Source organism: Mauremys mutica, chromosome 18 (genome assembly GCF_020497125.1).
Source record: "Mauremys mutica isolate MM-2020 ecotype Southern chromosome 18, ASM2049712v1, whole genome shotgun sequence".
In the NCBI taxonomy this organism is placed as follows: domain Eukaryota; kingdom Metazoa; phylum Chordata; order Testudines; family Geoemydidae; genus Mauremys; species Mauremys mutica.
Genome location: NC_059089.1, coordinates 24,390,260 through 24,409,026, shown reverse-complemented (window position 1 = coordinate 24,409,026; position 18,767 = coordinate 24,390,260). Strand labels below are relative to the sequence as shown.

General features: G+C 38.4%; 2 protein-coding genes across 5 annotated transcripts in view; one reads left to right on the top strand and one right to left on the bottom strand.

Annotated features, from left to right (window-relative positions):
• Nucleotides 1-3,444, top strand: part of RAB14 (RAB14, member RAS oncogene family) — a 34,848-nt gene extending 31,404 nt beyond the window's left edge. For both annotated transcript variants that reach the window (XM_044992285.1, XM_044992286.1), the window contains exon 8: nt 1,234-3,444. In XM_044992285.1, the coding sequence (XP_044848220.1) occupies nt 1,234-1,411 (178 nt within the window). In that variant the 3' untranslated portion in view covers nt 1,412-3,444. The remainder of the gene's footprint in view (nt 1-1,233) is intronic.
• A 1,371-nt stretch (nt 3,445-4,815) lies between these two features.
• Nucleotides 4,816-18,767, bottom strand: part of CNTRL (centriolin) — a 59,517-nt gene continuing 45,565 nt past the window's right edge. For all 3 annotated transcript variants that reach the window (XM_044992282.1, XM_044992283.1, XM_044992284.1), the window contains 13 exons: nt 16,681-16,796; nt 16,088-16,305; nt 15,544-15,701; nt 15,199-15,272; nt 14,318-14,506; nt 12,733-12,958; nt 11,371-11,576; nt 10,901-11,041; nt 9,299-9,574; nt 8,795-8,857; nt 7,952-8,161; nt 6,487-6,586; nt 4,816-5,357 (listed from right to left, as the gene is read on the bottom strand). In XM_044992282.1, coding sequence (XP_044848217.1) covers nt 5,344-5,357; nt 6,487-6,586; nt 7,952-8,161; nt 8,795-8,857; nt 9,299-9,574; nt 10,901-11,041; nt 11,371-11,576; nt 12,733-12,958; nt 14,318-14,506; nt 15,199-15,272; nt 15,544-15,701; nt 16,088-16,305; nt 16,681-16,796 — 1,991 coding nt within the window. In that variant the 3' untranslated portion in view covers nt 4,816-5,343. The remainder of the gene's footprint in view (nt 5,358-6,486; nt 6,587-7,951; nt 8,162-8,794; nt 8,858-9,298; nt 9,575-10,900; nt 11,042-11,370; nt 11,577-12,732; nt 12,959-14,317; nt 14,507-15,198; nt 15,273-15,543; nt 15,702-16,087; nt 16,306-16,680; nt 16,797-18,767) is intronic.

Below are 18,767 nucleotides of genomic sequence, written 5' to 3'. Positions count from 1 at the left end.
GTACACACTGGTAAAACTTGTCTAGCACTTGCTAATGGAGCTGGTTGGAAAACTTAAACAAAAAACAAATTCATTCATTGCAACTTGCTGATTTGTCAGAATTGTAAAGTTTTGTGACTCTTGTCTAGGGGGAGGGATAGCTCAGTGGTTTGAGCATTGGCCTGCTAAACCCAGGATTGTGAGTTCAATCCTTGAGGGGGCCACTTAGGGATCTGGGGCAAAAACTGGTCCTGCTAATGAAGGCGGGGGCTGGACTCGATGACCTTTCGAGGTCCCTTCCAGTTCTAGGAGATTGGTATATCTCCAATTATTACCTTTTGTCTGTTTTGACAGAATTCAGCTGGAAATCCTGCCTGCTGGGGAGAACAGCTTCAGGCTCACAGCATGGCAAACTGGGCTACCAGGGTCCCCTGCTCCAGTGTAGGCGATCGGGCACGCTGCTCCAGTGCCAGGTCTGCTGGTAGAACTGGGCAAAGAACAAATAATTCTGTTTTGCTGAGAATTTTGAAACTTTTTTCTTTCCAACTAGAATGAAAACAAATTCCAAAATCTCAAAATCCTCCAAACCAGAACTACAGTTCTTTGCCCATCTGTAGCTGCTGGTCTCGCTACTAGCTCAGTACTAACTGTGATATCCTCTCACAAAGATCAGTGCTATGCACCAGGATAGCTGTAAAGGTGCTATGGTAGATGATGTAAACCCTAACTTAGAAAGATTTACAGAAACTAGTAGAACAGTTGATGCAAGTTACTACCACAGATCCTCATTATTGTGCCTTTTATTATAACCGTCAAAACCATTATATGAAAATGCTTGGGAGGGGGAAAAAGCCCATCTCTGTTGTGTAGCCTATTTTAAAACTGATGTATCTGAAGTCCAAAAGTACTAATGGCTAATCTACTTCAAGGGTGAACTGCCAGATTTGATTCTTTCCCCCTAAAGCTGGAGATAGCATCTGAAAAATGTCCCCGGTGCCAGGTCATCTGTAAAAGATGTCATTAAGCAGTTTACTTTTTCAAAATCTTCTGAGGGGATAGCTGCTTCAGGTGGGGAACATTGGACTGTACCCAGCTTTGTGTGTCTTTTTAGCCATTCTTACAGAACATCTAATCAATGCACAATTGCTAGTGACTGAAAGAGGTGGATGGTAGGCCAAGCACGTTCATGACTTCATTCAGTCTAGAATGTAATGTAGTGCACAACTTGAATTAATTTTGCTGCTTCTTTTGAAGAGGGGAGAATGTTGAAGATGCATTCCTGGAGGCTGCCAAGAAAATCTACCAGAATATCCAAGATGGAAGCCTGGATCTGAATGCTGCAGAGTCAGGTGTACAACACAAACCTTCAGCTCCACAGGGGGGTCGACTAACCAGTGAACCCCAGCCCCAGAGAGAAGGCTGTGGCTGCTAGTGACCTCTATTCCACGGCTCCATTTTTGACCTTTCACCTCTGTTAGAAGCAGTACTTTTGACTGCTTCATTGTCTTCTGTACATCTTACTGGGTTTAATTAAACTCTGAGACAACAGTTTAACACAATACTAAACTGCTAAACAACTTTAGATGTAATCAGGTTATCAAAGGCAAGTAGAGTAATAAAACCTCTCCTGCATGGTAAATCTAGAATTTTTTTTTCCAGTTGTCCTTGTGATAGTGTCACCAATACATGATTTAAACTGAGCACTGATGCTGGACTCATGATTTTACACTTTTGCAGGGCCTTTTCTTGTACGGTTTAATTTTATGGTTCTTCAGCCTTCCTTCCCCATCTGTAACTGTTCTAAATCTGTCCATAGTAACTGATGTTTATTTGCTGTGAAATAACTTGATGGTAGAAAATGGGCTCTATAACAATGTGCTTTTGTTGGAGGAATTCCCTGTGGCGGGTGTGTGTTGGTTGGATAGCTTGTTGCAGGAGTATACAACTTACTTCTGTCTTAGCCTAAAACAGGGAAAACAGTCCACTCTTTCTTCTTGTGCTCAGTAGCTTTACATCATTTTTTGCCATTTTATCCTTTACATTTGTTAACAGAACGTAAATATGTATAAAATTTGAAGGAACTGAGCTAACAGTTAAATACATTCTGTGTATATGATTTTAATGAAGAAAATAAATTGATTACTGGCATTAGAACAGTATATGAGAAAATATCAGTTTGTACAGTATGATCTATATGTGACCACATTGCCCCATTTAGTACAAAAATAGATGTAACTGCAGTTCACTAACATAGGCGTAACTCCTTGGTGTCAGCAGTGGGCATTGTGCTGGGAACTTGACTCCCAATGCAACAAGATTAACACTAGTGGAATATCTGTCTCTGTTCCATCTTTGCACTGTGGTATATCGATGCCTCTTTATTAACCCTGTTTTTGTGCAATCAACAGTGTGCTAACCTGCTTTTCTCTTTCTGTAAGCATTTTGCATTGGGCTTAATTTCCTGCCTTGCATTGTATAGAATGGCTGGTTCTATTACTCATTTTATGCTTTTATACCCCCCCTTTTTTTTTTTGGAGTGGTCTGATTCTGAACTGGACAGTCAGAACTCTCTAGGGATTTTTAACTACTTCTGCATTTTTATTTACACTACAGTGAAACTTTTTTAAACAATTGGGTCCCTTACTAAAAGCATTTAGAATACTGCCTTCATGAAATTACACATGTTGAAAGTACTCTTTATAAAATCGGAGAGTCCAAATAGTATTCAGGCATATGCAGACCTTGTAAAAGTACATGTGATATTTTCTGTTTGGTTAAACCAGTTGATTTAAATCTCTACACTCAGTACCATGCTTCACATGAAATCTAACTTTCATTTCTGAAACTTCAGATTTGATTTAGAGGTGGCAGGGGGAAAGAATAAGTAGCTAAGAAAGATAGAACATGCGTTTGTACCTACCATTCATTCAATATTTAGTCAAACTGCAGTGTTTAAAATACAAAGTAGTCTTAAAATCCCTCTCTACAGACACTAAGAGAAACTATCCAATGTTCAGACTTGTAAGCAAATAGTGGTACCAGAGTATTGTACAGTCAATGTTAAATAAAAGCCAAAACTGAAATGTGCAGACAATAGGATTTGGGTGACTTGTGCACTGTCCCTTGTTTTTGTCTGGTTAGTCTTTTTTTAAACCTAAGATTATTAAAGTAGATTGGTATAATGTTAAAAATTTATGGCTGATGCATTTTGCTAAAACAAAGTTGCACCGCATAGGGTTGCCCAGGGACCATGACCTGCTGATGAAACAAAATTTGGGTGAAGTAAACAGCATTCTAATGACTACAGCTTGTTGAGGTGCAATGCCCTTATTCCCAAAGTAAGTTACAGTAGGTCTCATTGTGTGTCTGACAGAAAGGACTTGTTTGGACTGCTGTACTCTTCATTTGGTGTAACTATGCTATTAATCTAAATATTTGTAAATAAAGTACTTGTATCTAGATAAATTATAGTGGGTTGCCTTATTGAAACTTTCATGAGTTGGTTCAGTCATCCCATGGACTTTTAGAATCTGAAATTAAAATACTCTGCCTATCCATCTTGCTGCTTCTGACAAGGCTTGGTTTACGTAAGTGATGCTTCACTACATTTCTTGCTTCGCACTCTTATCTCAGTAGTCAGACAGAAACTGACTTCACACATGGATCTCATCTCAGAGAACTTTATTTGTTCAGAATTACCCAAACTTGAATTTCTCAGTACCTGTAACTGCTAGCGAAGAAGGGCCCTCTGCCTTTAAGTGTTGTGCTGTGGTGTAGTATGCCACAGGTGATGGCTGGGTACTAGCTAATTTTCACCTGCTTGGAAGTGCAAGAACCACTTGAAGCCTTCATCAAGCAAGTGGGATGGTCCCTTTAAGTTAAACATGAAGGCAAACAATTTTTCAACCTCTAAGTTGATCCAAATACTTGAAGTAGAGAACACTCACCTCTGTAATAAGTCATTGATGTGACAAAATGTGCTCGAAGGTGAAATGAATCTGGTCAGTAACACTTAAACTGCTGTACAATCAGCACTTAAAAAAAAAGTCTTAACTCTAGTTCATTGAGTGGGATTTATGTTAGTATGTGTAGTTATCTAGCTGCACTATAAAGCTTGAAAGCAGGTCTTGAACACCTAGTGGATTTAGTGCTGTTGGTGGCTTGCTCTGTAAACTCTTAGGAGCATGACCTAGGACTAGTTCCTATAAAAGCATTTGTGTTGGTGAAAAGAGTTATGTTCACTTTTTAAAGCAGTACTTGCTGCTTCTACTTTCCTTATTGCTTAGTTAAGAGCACCTTAGGGTTGTACATTATTTCATGTGATCAAGTCATAAAATGGTACCTTGAAGCGAGTTTAGTCATCTTATGAATGTTTAACAAGTTCAAGAGTGAGACTTAAGATGGACCACTTGCATCTTCCAAACTCAATAGTAGGAGCAGTCATGTACTTCAGCTCGAGAAGCTACTCGTGAGCACTGCCAGAAAATGAAGTTATTAACTGAATGCCTAGTTTAATGGCCAGTAACACTTATACTTAAGTGAAAGTGCATATTCTGTTTGTATCCATATGTATTGCATAGTATCCTTGGAATTTTAAATAGACCAGAGCTGCACAATTCTAGTTTCATTTGTGCTTTTCGTTCTGTACAAAATCTCTGGGGTGAAAGGAGTTTGGGGCCTGTAGCCCTAGACACTGCCTTAATAGCAACCTTTCACATTGCTGGTATTGAAGTGACTTTGTGGTACAGGTCTTACTACAGCTATGCTATGATCTCTTTATGAAAAGTTAAATACCAAATTCATGGAAAAACAAGGGAAAGTAAGGTACATGTAACATCTTAGAATCAATACAAACTTTATTTTGTGTAAGAAATATTCCATTCAAAGTAATAGTGCATAAAGACAGGAATAATGGCATTTGTTTGACAGCAGATGAAGGAACTATAACTATTACCAGATTTGTGTCAATACCACAGAAGTTCAAATTTGTGGTGGTGGTTTTTAAATTAAATGTTAAAGATTTGAGATAATTGTTGGAACCTTTGTGCCCCAGAATAAAAAGTTTCTCTCTCTCACACTAACACCAGGCTTTAACATAATAAATAACCATTATCTCTTGCATAAGTAACTTAAGTTACAGTACCATACACAACTTTAGAGTACTGACAGAGGCTTACAGCCAGTATTTACATGGAACAAATATTCAGGAATGGTGGACCATACTGCCTTGACAATTGGCTGTATGGTGGGTCTGGTTATCCAGACTTGCAAGTTAATGAGGTAGCAGTCTTCAGGTTGTATACTTGGACCAGGGGCTAGAAAGAGTGTCATTCCCAGCCATACAACTGTAAGCGTTGTTAAATGTCAGCATTCTTCTACTACAACGAAAAAAGTTTGGAGAAAGTTAGTGATTCTGCTAGAATACCGGCAAGATATTTTGTTCTGGATGCAAGATGTTCTCTTGTCCTCTAAGAGCAAAGATAGCTAGGACAGCCATTGGATCACATCCTGCCAGCATTTTTTTTTAAATGCCCTTGTGTATTATGTTCTTCTTGATGTATATGTTTCCAGCTGCACTGTATAGAAAAAACTGGCCAGCATGAATTTGCTGTAAAACAATTCTTTGTATATCTCCAGTGGAGCAGTCTGTTAGAGACTAGGGTGACCAGATGTCCTGATTTTGGGGTCTTTTTCTTATAGAGGCTCCTATTACCCTCCACCCCCTCTCCCAATTTTTCACACTTGCTGTCTGGTCACCCTAATTAGACTATTGCATGAAGTGATAGCTCCTCCCTGAGTAAAACATTTGGCTTAAATCAAAGTACCTCATTAAAATAGCACCATTAACGTGATGAAGGATCTGCATTCAATATAAGCCAGAATTTTTGGCAGTGTAGAACCTACTGCTGAAGTTGTCTTGGAAAAACAGAGCACACAGGTTTACAGCTAGACCTTAGCCACTGCCAGATTGAACTGTTGGCAAGCTTAAAGATAAAATGCCCCTGTGAAAAGTAGCAAAGAATCCTGTGGCACCTTATAGACTAACAGATGTTTTGCAGCATGAGCTTTCGTGGGTGAATACCCACTTCTTCGGATGCAATCTGTCACTGTGAAAAGTGACATCCATAATGCAGAGTACAATCCCCTCTGCTTCCTGTAGAAATGTGTAACCTGTTAAACTGGAGGGTTATGGGGTGCTCCCACATAAAAGGCAAGAGTATTTTCACCAAACATGAGCCAAAACCATTTTAAATTGGAGATGAATTTAAAACAAAGGTGGAGATTATTTCCTTGGGAAGCCTGTTTTAGGTCCATAAAGCACCGATTCTGTGGAATCAAGAAATGGTAGCATGTATCAGTATAGTAGCAAGCACTATTAGCTACCTAACTTGTTCTGAGAAGATGCAGTATATGCTATGCCCTGCTACACACAAGTCTTCAAAGAGAAGTTCTGCTTAACCTTGTCTATATGGATTTATGTGATTTAATGTAACAGCTGGCTCTTACCTCCATGGTTTAGTGGGATTATTTCTTGTGTATGATATTGGTGGAATCGTTGAGATTGAGATGAAATACCTGCTGGCCTTCTGACAACTGTCAGAGCAACCTAGAAAAAAAGAGCGAAACCGTTTGAGAAACAAAGTGTGAAAGGTAATGCATGTAGTGAGCAAATTCAAATTAATCTCTGCAATACTCATTTACTCAGGGATATAAACTTCAAGTTTATGGTAACCTTCCACCTCCAAAGGTTGGTTTGTTTTAAACAAAATGTCAGACTTGCATGTAAGCATTTTTCCACAAGTAAGAGTCCCATACATACAAACAGCGGAATTTAGCATGAAGGTTATAAATACATAAAGTTTAAGCTGCCACCACCCCCCCCCCACATCCTCATAATAGCACACCGATTTAGTCAGTGGTCAGAAAATAGATCCACATCTCTTGAGAGGCAAATTCTTCCCCACAGACTATTCACCTCATGTTGCTGTTCTTATTTGTCATCTTTGCATTTAGGCTAAGAACCAGGAAGTGTGTATATATAAAAAGGTAGGTAGCCCCTATTTACAGAAGAAACAGATGTAACTTCCCTGAGGGGCTCTCTGTTGTAGATTTAGGTACCAGAGAGAAATAGCAGAGATGTTTTTACTACTGATTCAGACATGACTTAATTTGACCTTGAGCAGATAATACAAACTGTGTCTTTGTTTCCTCATCTGTAAAATGGAAGACTGGATATCTGCCTACTTCACAGGGGGTACAGTTGGTTGTGTCACTGTTTGCCATGTAGGTTTAGAATCTTATATTGCAATGGTACAAACTTCCTAAACTCTGTAAAACCAGCATGCAGAGGTTAAGCTAATGGTGTCTCTCTATCTAGTAACTTTTTAAAAAGTTAAAGCTGTTTCAGTTACTATTGCCAATTTTTGTGGATTTGAAGTCATATTCCTGTCTTCTACTATACAGGGAAAAGGGAAAAACTGATAATGCACAAAGTGCACAAATTGGGGGGGGGAAAAACCCACACTCCTCCCTCTCTAGTGTTTTGGCTACAATTATCTTAAGAATTTACTTGTAACCAATATAGGTAGGAAATGTTCAGGCAGAAACTTTTAAGTTGGTATTCCTTTAAGAGCTCCCTAGTTCCTGTTATACACAAATTGCTTTTAATATTAAGTCCAAGAAACAGTAAAGTGATTGATTTAAAACAAATTCCGTTTCAGGCCCAGCCATTTCAGAGTTGGGAGTTAAGGAAGAGTATACATGGAGCAACTACCATTTTTGCATGCATGTGTTTCAAAACACTTTGTCATATTTGTATTAAACTTTCCAGGACAATTCTACAGCAGCCTAAGACTATGTCTGTGAAAACACTAAGTGCATTAGTGTATCTGGCTATGGCAGGGTGGCCATCAGAGTTAATAGACCACAATGATTTGAAAATGTGGTATTGCAAAATGCTCTGAAGTGTTACCTGGTTCTGTGTAACATTAAGATCATCATGAAGGGAGGACATTAGCCCTGATGAGCTTTGGGACAGAAAGAGTGAATCTGTAGCGGTGCTGCTAACTAGTTCATCTAGTGCATCGACTTGTCTCTTTAAGCTATGCAGGGTGCCCTCCGTTTGCAGTTTTCCTTTAATTAATACTTCCACTTGCTTGGACATGCATTGTCGAAGTTGAGCCTTAGTAAAACAGAATAACTTAATTATTTCCTTATCCAATTTCTGCTTCATTTCCAAGTTTTTTTAATTGATAGTGGAGGTCAGACTATTAAAAAAAATTAACATAATATGATGGAACCTGTTTTGCCTATTCTGTTCTAATAATCTTCTACTTGTCCTGACCATTCAGAAAAGCAATATTTGTATAGTATTGTCTATCATAAAACATTACTCAAAGAACAACAGCAGATGTGTGCTAACCAAATTCTGGTTCCATTTGTGATTGTGGCTAGACTTGCATTACAGGCTATCACATTGGTAATGCAGTGCACTGTGTAAGTTAAAGAATTATTATGACAACAGTCACATAACACTACTTTTCCAGAAAGGCTTTTTTAAGGGAAGCATGTTTAAATACCATGAACTTTGAGCAATAAATTATTAATTTACATTGAAAATATACAGTTCTCCTTCCTTTTCATCCCAATGGAAAGAGCTATGATGTTGCAAAAAGTATTGTATGGTTGTTTAAAATGTATAAAATTATGGTTCAAGAACCAAAGGAAAAAAGACTCAAGAATTCTTACAATGGAGCCCTGCTAGACTTAATAAATAAATAAATAAATACATTATATCTAGTGTGTGAGATACAACCTTGAGCCGATCTTCATGGTGACGCAGCTTTTCTCTGAGTGCTTCTCCACGCCACTGTTCATCCTTTAGAAAAAAGAGAATCATGGTCAACAGCCAAAACACAAGGTTTTAAATCTGTTTTTAAAAAAAAAAAAATCTATACCCTGCCATATAGACCACAAACAAATATATAGTGGGACCAATCTTCCATTCCTTTCACATGCAAGTCTTCCATTGAAATCAATGGAGTTTGGTGTGTGTAAGGAATGCAGGATTGAGTTGATTATTAATAACCAAAAAGATGTACCAGAAAAATTTAGTTTAGCTCAACTAAGCAATCCAGTTTTAATCAGAGAGAGAGGTTACTAGAAGTATCCAGTTATGCATGTGAGATTGAAATGAAGTACATAAAATACAATCAAGTGGTCAACTTAAACAAATAGGGCCACATTTAACCCTGGTGTCGATAGATGCAGTGTTTTGATTGTATTTGTATTTATAAAGTGTTTTTTAAAGTAATTTTACCATTAAGTGGACTTTGGACAAATCCCTCTTCTCTTCAAATGACAGCTGTCTTTCCTCATTAGCTGCAAATGGAAAGTTCTCTTTTAAGTTTTCTAATTCACACTCCAGACATTCTTTTGCTTCAAAAACAGCTTCCAGATCATCCAACAGCTCTGGAGGAGATTGGCTTACATCTTTAAGGCCAGTTCTCATTTCATCTTTCACCTCCAATTTTAGCATCTTCACTGCGTCTTTTATCTCCTTTTGTCTCTTTTCCAAATCTTCCTGAGTTTTAATCTAAATAGCAGTACAAAGACAGATTTATGCTCTAAAGAGGGATGAAATCTCAAAATGTTGCCATCAAATTGTTAAAAGTTAAAGCATCAGCCTATGGTCTTTTTGCATTAACAACCCATCCCTACTTCTAAAACAAACATTTTAATTGAACAGTTATACATGGTTGTAGATTGCTCTCATTACTGCTGTTAAAAATGAACAGTAGTGGCTTTCTAAACAATTCAGAATTTGGGCCATAAGACCAAGCTAAGAAGTTTTATCCTAATGTGTGTATGAGGCATCTGTAATTCAAACAGAAGGGAACTTTTGTCATAGCTGTAAACTACTTTTGAAGTTCCCTTGAAGTGCAGCCTGGCAACATTAAAACAAGAACATTTCATTTCCTATCTTCTGTCGGTCCTCCTGAATTGCTGTAGAGGTACTGATAGCGTTCCTCTCTGAAGCACTCTCAAGTCAAAATTAGTGGACTAGGATAGTTCAACCAATACAGCAATTTTAGTGGCTGAACGTTACAGCTTAATGTAAACTAAGGAGTATAATAAGAGGAGATTGCATTTTGTGGGATTACTGCACACATTTCAAATCTGTGAAGTACAAAAGAGACAGTGTATCTACGACCTGAAAACTGCAATCATTCTTTAGAAACTGACAAAGTTCTACAGAGATTGTGAAAATTACATCTAAAAATAAAAAGTCTCATGCATGTATTTAATGGGAATTATTAAAATACGTGACATGACTGAGTTTGAGGCTTCAGTTTTTTCCAGAGTTGTAAAGTAATTTCATGGTTATACTCTAAAACCCAGCCATGCATCAGTAAGTGAAGCTGGGCCTCAAGAGCACGCTCCATTTCAGGGATGCAATAAGCATTTCACTGAATAGTTTCCTTTCAACAGATGGCTCTATTTAATCTTTAATGTGTTAGAGTTTTTAACCAAACCAATAAAACACGTGTGCTTGATAACGTTACTAGTGCTAGCTTGACTGAAAGACAGAGATACTAGGATTTCCATTGATGTGCACATAATAAATAAAAGCAGGTTCACAAAATCACATCAATTTAATTTCCAAAAACAGTGATGCTTGAGACAATTAGTGCCTAATCCTGTAGTCCATGATTTCAATGCAAGTTTTGCATAAGTAAGGACTGCAGTATTAAGCCCTCAGTAGATTATGAGCTGTTTGGACATTTTAAACGCATTTATTCGTGCTAATAACAGAAGTGAACACAGGCAGATTGAAAATGAACTTGTTTAGAAAATACATAATTTCCATGCAAAAACTTTCCATTAAAAAAAATGGAATTATGGTTAGGTACTAGACTACCTGTGATTTGAGATCCAAATAATCCAGTTGGATCTCGCCCAGCTCCTTAATCAGGCGTTTTGCTCGTTCATGATTATCGTGTGCCACTCGTTCTACTGATGCCATTTCTTTCTGCAAAAAACTGTTTTCATGCTCTTTTTCCTAAGATATAAATGTGAAAATTGCTGAAACTTTACTTTGTTTCCCTATGGACAAACTCATTTAAGAAAAAAAACAAACATACATGTAAATATAAAATCATTTATCTGACTTAAAATAGTGTTGTTGTGAACAGTTAGTTGATCCCATTTAGAGTGCACTAAGAGAGTGCATGGCATCGTAGGAACAGCAGAGTGTGGGTGACTGACTTCTGAGCTGACTGTCTGAATTGTATCCTGTAGGCTCAAAAGGACATACAGGATTTTTCTCTCTAAAGAAAAATGCCAAGTAATTAAAATTGTTCTTTTTATAGCAACATAATGAAAACATACATGAAGTGCTCTCTCAAGCTGGGTCCTTTGCGTTTTGATTGCTTCCTTCAGACCTGTGATTTGCTTTTCTGCTTTCTTCCTCTCTGACAGGATCTGATCTTGGACGTGGTTTAACTCTGCCTTTGAGAGTTCCAGTTCTTTCTGGAGGGATGAAATCTCTTGGGTTTTTTCTTGTAACTGTGTTTCTTTTTCTGAGAGCTGATGTCCTGGAATTAAATAAAAAAAACAACACCATCACTTTTATCAGCAGAAAGTCAATGTATCCACTCACATTGGGTGTATGGCACTAATTGCAGAATCAACGGGGGAGGGGGAGTAACATGCAACAAAAGATCTAGAAGTCCCTAATTTAAAGGTTTCAGAGTCATTACACATATTGAATCTATTTCCCTGTATTAAGTATCCTCACACCTTCTTGTCAATATACTCTTGACAATATACTTGTCGACTGGGCCATCCTGATTATCACTACAAAAGTTTTTTTTTCTCCTGCTGATAATAGCTCATCTTAATTAATTAGCCTCTTACAGTTGGTAAGCAAATTCCACCTTTTCATGTTGTGTGTGTGTATGTATCTATCTATCTTCTTACTATATGTTCCAGTCTATGCATCTGATGAAGTGGGCTGTAGCCCACGAAAGCTTATGCTCAAATAAATGTGTTAGGCTCTAAGGTGCCACAAGTACTCCTGTTCCTTACTTTAAAGTTTCTATACACAAAACCCATAGTTTCTTCAGTTTTCAGGGACCCGCAACTTCTCCATACTGCTGTGCTAACTGGTTCTTTTACGGTGGAGAAACTGAGCAAGACTGAAAATAATACTAACTTCTGTTTTATCTTAAAAAAAACTCATATTAAAAACTCTTGCCACTAAAAAAGTGCAAGAGGGCACTAAAATGAAATTCCATTGGTCTTCAGTGGTTGAAGTTGTATTTAGAGATTATTCTCCAATTATTATCAAGTCCCTTTATGAGATCATGACATTTCTTTTTCAATTCGATTTCATTTTACAGTTCTTCACACTCGTCTTGCTGGTTAACCGAACAGAGCAGGAATTGCTTTTTCCTTCTGTAATATTCATGCTGTCAAGATCAAATCCTATGAAAATTACTACCATGCAATTTTTCTCATTTTCATGAGCACTGGTCTAAACAAACAGTAAAACAACTGGGTCTAGCGAAATCAACCTGGGAACTCTCCATCCCCAAGTAGGGAAGCTCAATCAATATTTATTAAGAATCTGCTTCAGTGGCCTGATCCAAAGCCCAGCAAAGTCAGTAGAAAGACTCTCACTGACTTCAATGGGGTTTGGATCAGCCCTCATATGATATCATAGTTATATGCACGTAAGTAGTATCTTACTGGTTTTTCTCACTGTTTCTTCCAGTGCTGTATACCAGGTCTCCTCCTTTTCCAGTTTCTCAACCCTTTCTTCTGCCAATCTCACTTTAGCTATTGCCTGCTCAAATTTACTTTGTTGGTCTGTCAGCTCCTGTTCCAAGAGTTGTTTCTGATCTTTCAATTTAGCTGTATACTCTTCTAATTTTTTTTCTTCACACGCAATGTCTGCCTTGAGGTGCTGAAGAATCTACAAAGACAGGATGTCAAGTATTAACTTTTGTTGAGACAGTTGGGTAGTATCAGCTCAATAACGAATACCATCACCATAGATTCTATTAGAAAAAGACGACGGGGGGGGGAGTCAGAACCCCTTTTTTCTATTTTTTAATTTCCCATGAAATGGTAGGTTTTAGTTTTCTTTCTACATAAAATTTTTAACAAGAGTTCAGTTTCCCCCCAAACTGTACTACTGCTCATTAGGCTAGATACTAAGCAGGATGTTTGTACATGACACTGGTGCTCAGAGTTCTCTTCTATAGATGTTGAGTCTCTCAGATGCATCCAGCCACTGCCAATATCAATGTGTGACAGCACTGCAATAAGCTAACTGTTGACTCATCAGACCAACACTAATAGCATTCTCTCAGATGCAAAACTGCTGTCCATGAAACACAACTGTTATAAGTATGATGGTTTATTTCAATAAGATTGTGGCTTCTATACATGGAAAAAAATAACTAATATGAGAAATTAGTTCTAGTTATCTACTATTATTGTAACACACACAGAGGCCCAGATCTTCATCTGCAGTTGATGAGCACACACAGCAATGTGGTGTGGGAGAGAGATGTAAAATATGAATAGAACTGATGTCAAAAGAAAAAAAATTCACAATTAAAAAAACCTGATTTTTCAAAATGTATCAAATTCCAAGTAGCTTTATAGCTGGTCAAAATGTGAAAGGGTAAATTTCATTAACATTTTTCCTGGTTTATTTATGTTGAAACTCAATTTTTGATCGTGTCTCAGTTTATCCAGCCCTTATGCTCCCACGATCCTAAATCAGCAATATGCTTGCTTAAGTCCCTGGTGAAGGTCAGAACAGCTTAAGAGCTGCTTTAAGTTCTGCTAACTATCAACAGCTGAGGATAAAAGGGTGCACAGAAACCTCAGCAATTATCCATTTTCCCTTGAGATACCATCGACACCTGCAGCCAGAAGGGTAGGTGTGAGGTGGAATAGATACCATGTACCAACCTTCTTCTGCAAAAAGATTCCCTTACACTGGGATGATCCTCCCATTGCTTTAAGAAAGCTTTGTGCTGCATTTCAGCACAAAGTGGTCACACCACAGGGGAGAATCTGGCTCTTTCTTATTATTAATGGATTGCCATTGTTTTGTAGTATAAAAGTTTCTGTTCCAGAACGTCAAATCTCATGCTTTATTGCTATTTCTCGCCAAATGAAATTAAAAAAAACATTTAGATAGAGGTATTATATTAAATTGCAAACTCACACCTACGCCCTTTTTGCCAAAATAATTTTAGAAGCAAAATGTCTCCACAAGTCATGCAAAGACAAGAGAGAGAGAATCTGAGTCTCATACCATTTCTTGTTTGGCTAGTTCCAGTTCCCTCTCTTCTATTTCTCTCTGAAGCTGCTGCAGTTGGTTCTCCTTCCTTTTCTGTCTCTCTTGGCAATCCTTATACTTTTTTAAACATTCACTGATGTCTTCTTTTAGGGTTGCCTGCTCTCTAAGCAACTCATCCTGATGCCTTGTGGTATTTTTCAGATCCTGCATTATAGGTCAAATATAAAATCATGTGAATAGTGGCTCAAAATATATTCTCTAAGCATCCTATACAAAACAGTCCTCTCACTGGGCCATATTCTGCCAACCTTATGTTACCTTATTGCCGATGTCCAAAATTAGCTGTTGATGATTGCAGGATTGGTAAAATTTCTACCGAGTTGGAAGAGGACATATCTTAAACTGTGAAATTTATACTTTGGACTTGAACATTGTCACAGGTCACCCTTCCTTCCATGTGTTAACAACAACAAAAAATCTTGGAAGCTAGTTAAAATGGTATTGTGCTCCAAGTGACTCGAGCTCATTTAGGATTTTTTCCTCATGATGGAAGTCTAAAATATCTAAACAACCTGTAAAGCCTGCACCCTTGAGCTAATATGCACTAGGGTGACCAGACAGCAAGTGTGAAAAATCAAGACGGGGTGGGGAGTAATAGAAGCCTATATAAGAAAAAGACCCCAAAATTGGGACTGTCCCTATAAAATTGGGACATCTGGTCACCCTAATCTGCACAGATCCAGAAAACGGCTGTATTACAATACATAGATGAAAAAAATATGAAACCGTGGGATAATGAAAAATCATCCCTTGGTTTATGCTTCAGTGTTTGCGTTGTTGTAATGTAGTTTTTAGTTTTTGATTAAGCATATATTTAATCTTTAAGCAAAGCTAACCTGTTCTACCAGCTGAAGTTGTTGCCTGGAGTCACTCAGTTCACCCGTCAGTGTATCCAGCTCTTCCTTTTTTTCTACGGAAAACAAAACATGTTTGGGAAAAGAAAAGAAAATAATCTAAACTGACAATCCATGAATTAACCCCACACACTGTGTGTGTCAGTTATGCACACAGAAAGAGCTTCTTATAATAGTTAAAGAATGAGTCTAATAGAAAACTGTAATTTAAACCATGATATATCACTTAGCATGCTACATTATATAACTGATTGACATACACTGTGGCTTTAAGTACAAATATGAAGCTATAAATTGTCACAAACAAAATTCACAACTTTTCTTTACCTTGAAGATGCTGCTCTATTACTGCAATGTCTTCATTTAGTGATTTTTTGTGTCTGTTTAATTGATCAATTTCCTGTTGCAGTTTTCTGACATTTAAGTCCATTTCCTCTACATTAGACAGTGCAGCTTTGCTACTATCTTCAATAGCAGTTAAATTTCTGTAAAATGTGAAAAAACAACACATTCTTGGTCTGTTTAAAATATTTGGCAAGGATTTTTTTTAAATAGCTATACTACTGCAGGCAGTTTTATGGGAAGTAATATCTCCTGTCCCATTTCAAGACTGAACATGTTGCTTTCAAATTGTCTCTTTCTACACTGCCATAGTATCAAAGATGTAGCAAGTGTTCAATTGAAGTTCTAAACATAGTCACAAGCCACAGTAGGAATGATTAAAAGAAGACATCTCCACAGTAATGGATAGTATAGTCATTTATCCTTTTTTAAAAAGGAACAGGTTGTTCATGACAATAAATGTAAACAGTAATTCGTGAGAACAAAGGCTCTCCAATCACTGATCTTTGAAAAAGTTTATTTCACCCACTTTTTAGTTTGTGACAATTTTCTCTCCAAACTCTGACAGTTTTCTTCAAGTTGTTGCTTTTCTTTTCTCAAAGATTCAGTACTATTTTCCAGAGTCCGCATTTGAGAAGCCAGCACCTCCTTTTCTTGCTGGTCTTTCTCAAGGAGCTGTCTCTGCCACTCCACTTCCCCTCTCTGACGCTGGGACAGTTGCTGGAGATTCTCTAACTCTAATTTCTCCTGTGAAATAAGACATAAATATAGTAACAGATGCAGATATTAAAAAAATAAAATAAACCCAAGCTAACACCATCTTTCTGTACATCTACATAGGACTTTTATCTGCAAAGTTCCCAGAGTTCATTGCAGCCTGCATATACAGCACTTTTGATCTTAGCTCCAAGTCACTTACTCCTGTCACTAAACTATACACAAAGGCAAACAGCCTGTGATTTTACAAGTTATCATGAAATATAAACTGCACACTGGCACTTTCTACTGCATTGTGTCAGATTTAATGGAGGTTCTTTGAGAGGAAGGATAGTGAAGTGGTTAGGGCATGAACCTGGGACTTGGGAGACCAGAGTTCAGTTACCTATTCTGCCACACACCTACCTTTAGTACTGCAACTTGAGTCTTTTCTAATTCATTAACTTTTTGGCTATGTTGTAGTTTTAGACCTTGCAGTTCATTATTTTCAAGCTGCAACATTTCCAGAATGTGTTTCAGTTCTAATTGAAATAAATAAATAAAACCAAGTCAGTTATAGGAAAACCAAAACACTATGGTTGCAAAGATGCATTAAAACAGGATTCACCTAAATGAACTTTGTTGCCAAGAGTGTCCCATTCACTAAAGGAGCCACTTTAGAATTTTTAAGAATTCACAGAGTGTGAATGACTTCTAAAAACATCAGTGGGCACAATTCCTCTGCACTGAGTGAAGTAGAGGAAAATACAATATTTGATAATGAAAGGCTGTCTTACAATGCATATGCACAAGAGTTTTCTAATTTTTGAGTGCTTAATTTTGCAATTAGTGTTCTTTAAATTGAGATTTTTATATGCAATTCCAAATATACTGTACCCATTGTCACAGAGTAGCTGGCCCTTTAAGGGGAGTCAGGGCCTAGTCTACCTATGATGGAATTTATTATGGAGAATGAGCCCATCTTGGTCCACCTGGCTCACTGCCAGGTAGCTGACTAATTGGCACCCGAGCCTGATAAAAGGCTAACAGAGTCAGTTGAATAAGGGTCTCCAAAGGAGGGAAGGTCTTAGAGATGCTACTGGGATGATGATGATGATGACTGCCTACTAATCTCTCCAAGCTGCCAGGTGAAAGGAGTGAATAAAAAGAGAATACCTGCAGAAAAGCTGACTGAGGGCTACAACTGGTCTGAAGTATAACCCAGCTTCAGGAGAGCTGAGGACTCCTGATTTAAGAAGAGAAGCCCCAATCTACAAAAGTTACTTAAGCCCCCAAATACACTTTTAGGCTCTGCTGTGAACCAAAAAACTCCTGCAAACTCCGTAGGTGCCTAAACTGACTTGGCAGGTAAGTTTTTGGAGTAAAAGTGCCCTCGGAGCCTATGTTTCTGCCTCAGGCTGGTGTCTGGATGCCGGTCTCCCACCTAAGCCGCACAGTGGCTCACAAACTGGAGAAGATAGGTGGATGAGTCTCGTGTGCAGGGCCTGATACAGTAGGTGTGCTCATAGAATAGTCACTGGGCCAGACAGTGGGAGGGGGAGGGAATAAGTCTGTAGCTTGGTGGTTAGGGAGGTGGGAGACCCAGGGTTCAAGTCTCCCTGCTCCACTCACTCTTTCATTATTTATCCACAGTGGAACAGCTTCAGCAGGAGAGACTGAAGGAGCCCCACATCAAAAGATTTCATAGCTGAGTGGTTAGAGCACATACCTGATTGGTGGGAGACCCCTGTTCAAATACTTTCTCCCCCTCTGATGGAGATGGGGGAATTGAATATGGGTCTCCCACATCCCAATCAAGTGCTCTGACCACAGGGCTAATAGTTATAAACTAGGCACTGGCACCACCACCACTTCACCTCACTGCCCCTCCTCCATTGTGTGTGGCATGAGGCAGGTACCTAAATCATTCCTGCAAGGAACTACTTTGGTGCCTACGCCGCCTGACTCTAGGAGACAGGTTCCTGTTCACAGATCACTAAGCAGAGATAGGCACCTCTCTGAAGCTCAGGCTTAGGCCCCCTGTAAGAAGGGTGAGGCTTATGATACATCCCTCTTGTTGTCATCTTCCATTTGCTAGCTTAGGCAACTCCCCACCTAGCGTGTTGGCTTTTGTGGATTGTGTTCTAAGGTGCTTATTTCTCCCCAGTCACTGTACACTGAGCTTAAGTGCTTAACTCAGGCTTTGTGGATCAGTGTGGTTCCTGTTTGTTTTTTTTCCCCCTTAGGTGGTGCAATGCTCGAATGCCTAAGTCCCTTTGTGGATCTGGGCCAGTGAGACTCTTTGAATGATAAGCCAACTCGGGGAGGATTGCTGGGGACTCTTGAACTTGGGAGAAAATGCTTGTCATTATTAGCGCCAGGGTCAAAAGAAGTGCTGGACTTGAGGAGGGGGTTTTGTGCACTATAAAAGGAGTTAATGAGATCCCGCACATGGGGAATTTTGGTTTTAGAACCCATGTCTGAGTAAATGATTCAAACTGCCAGGAGGGTGC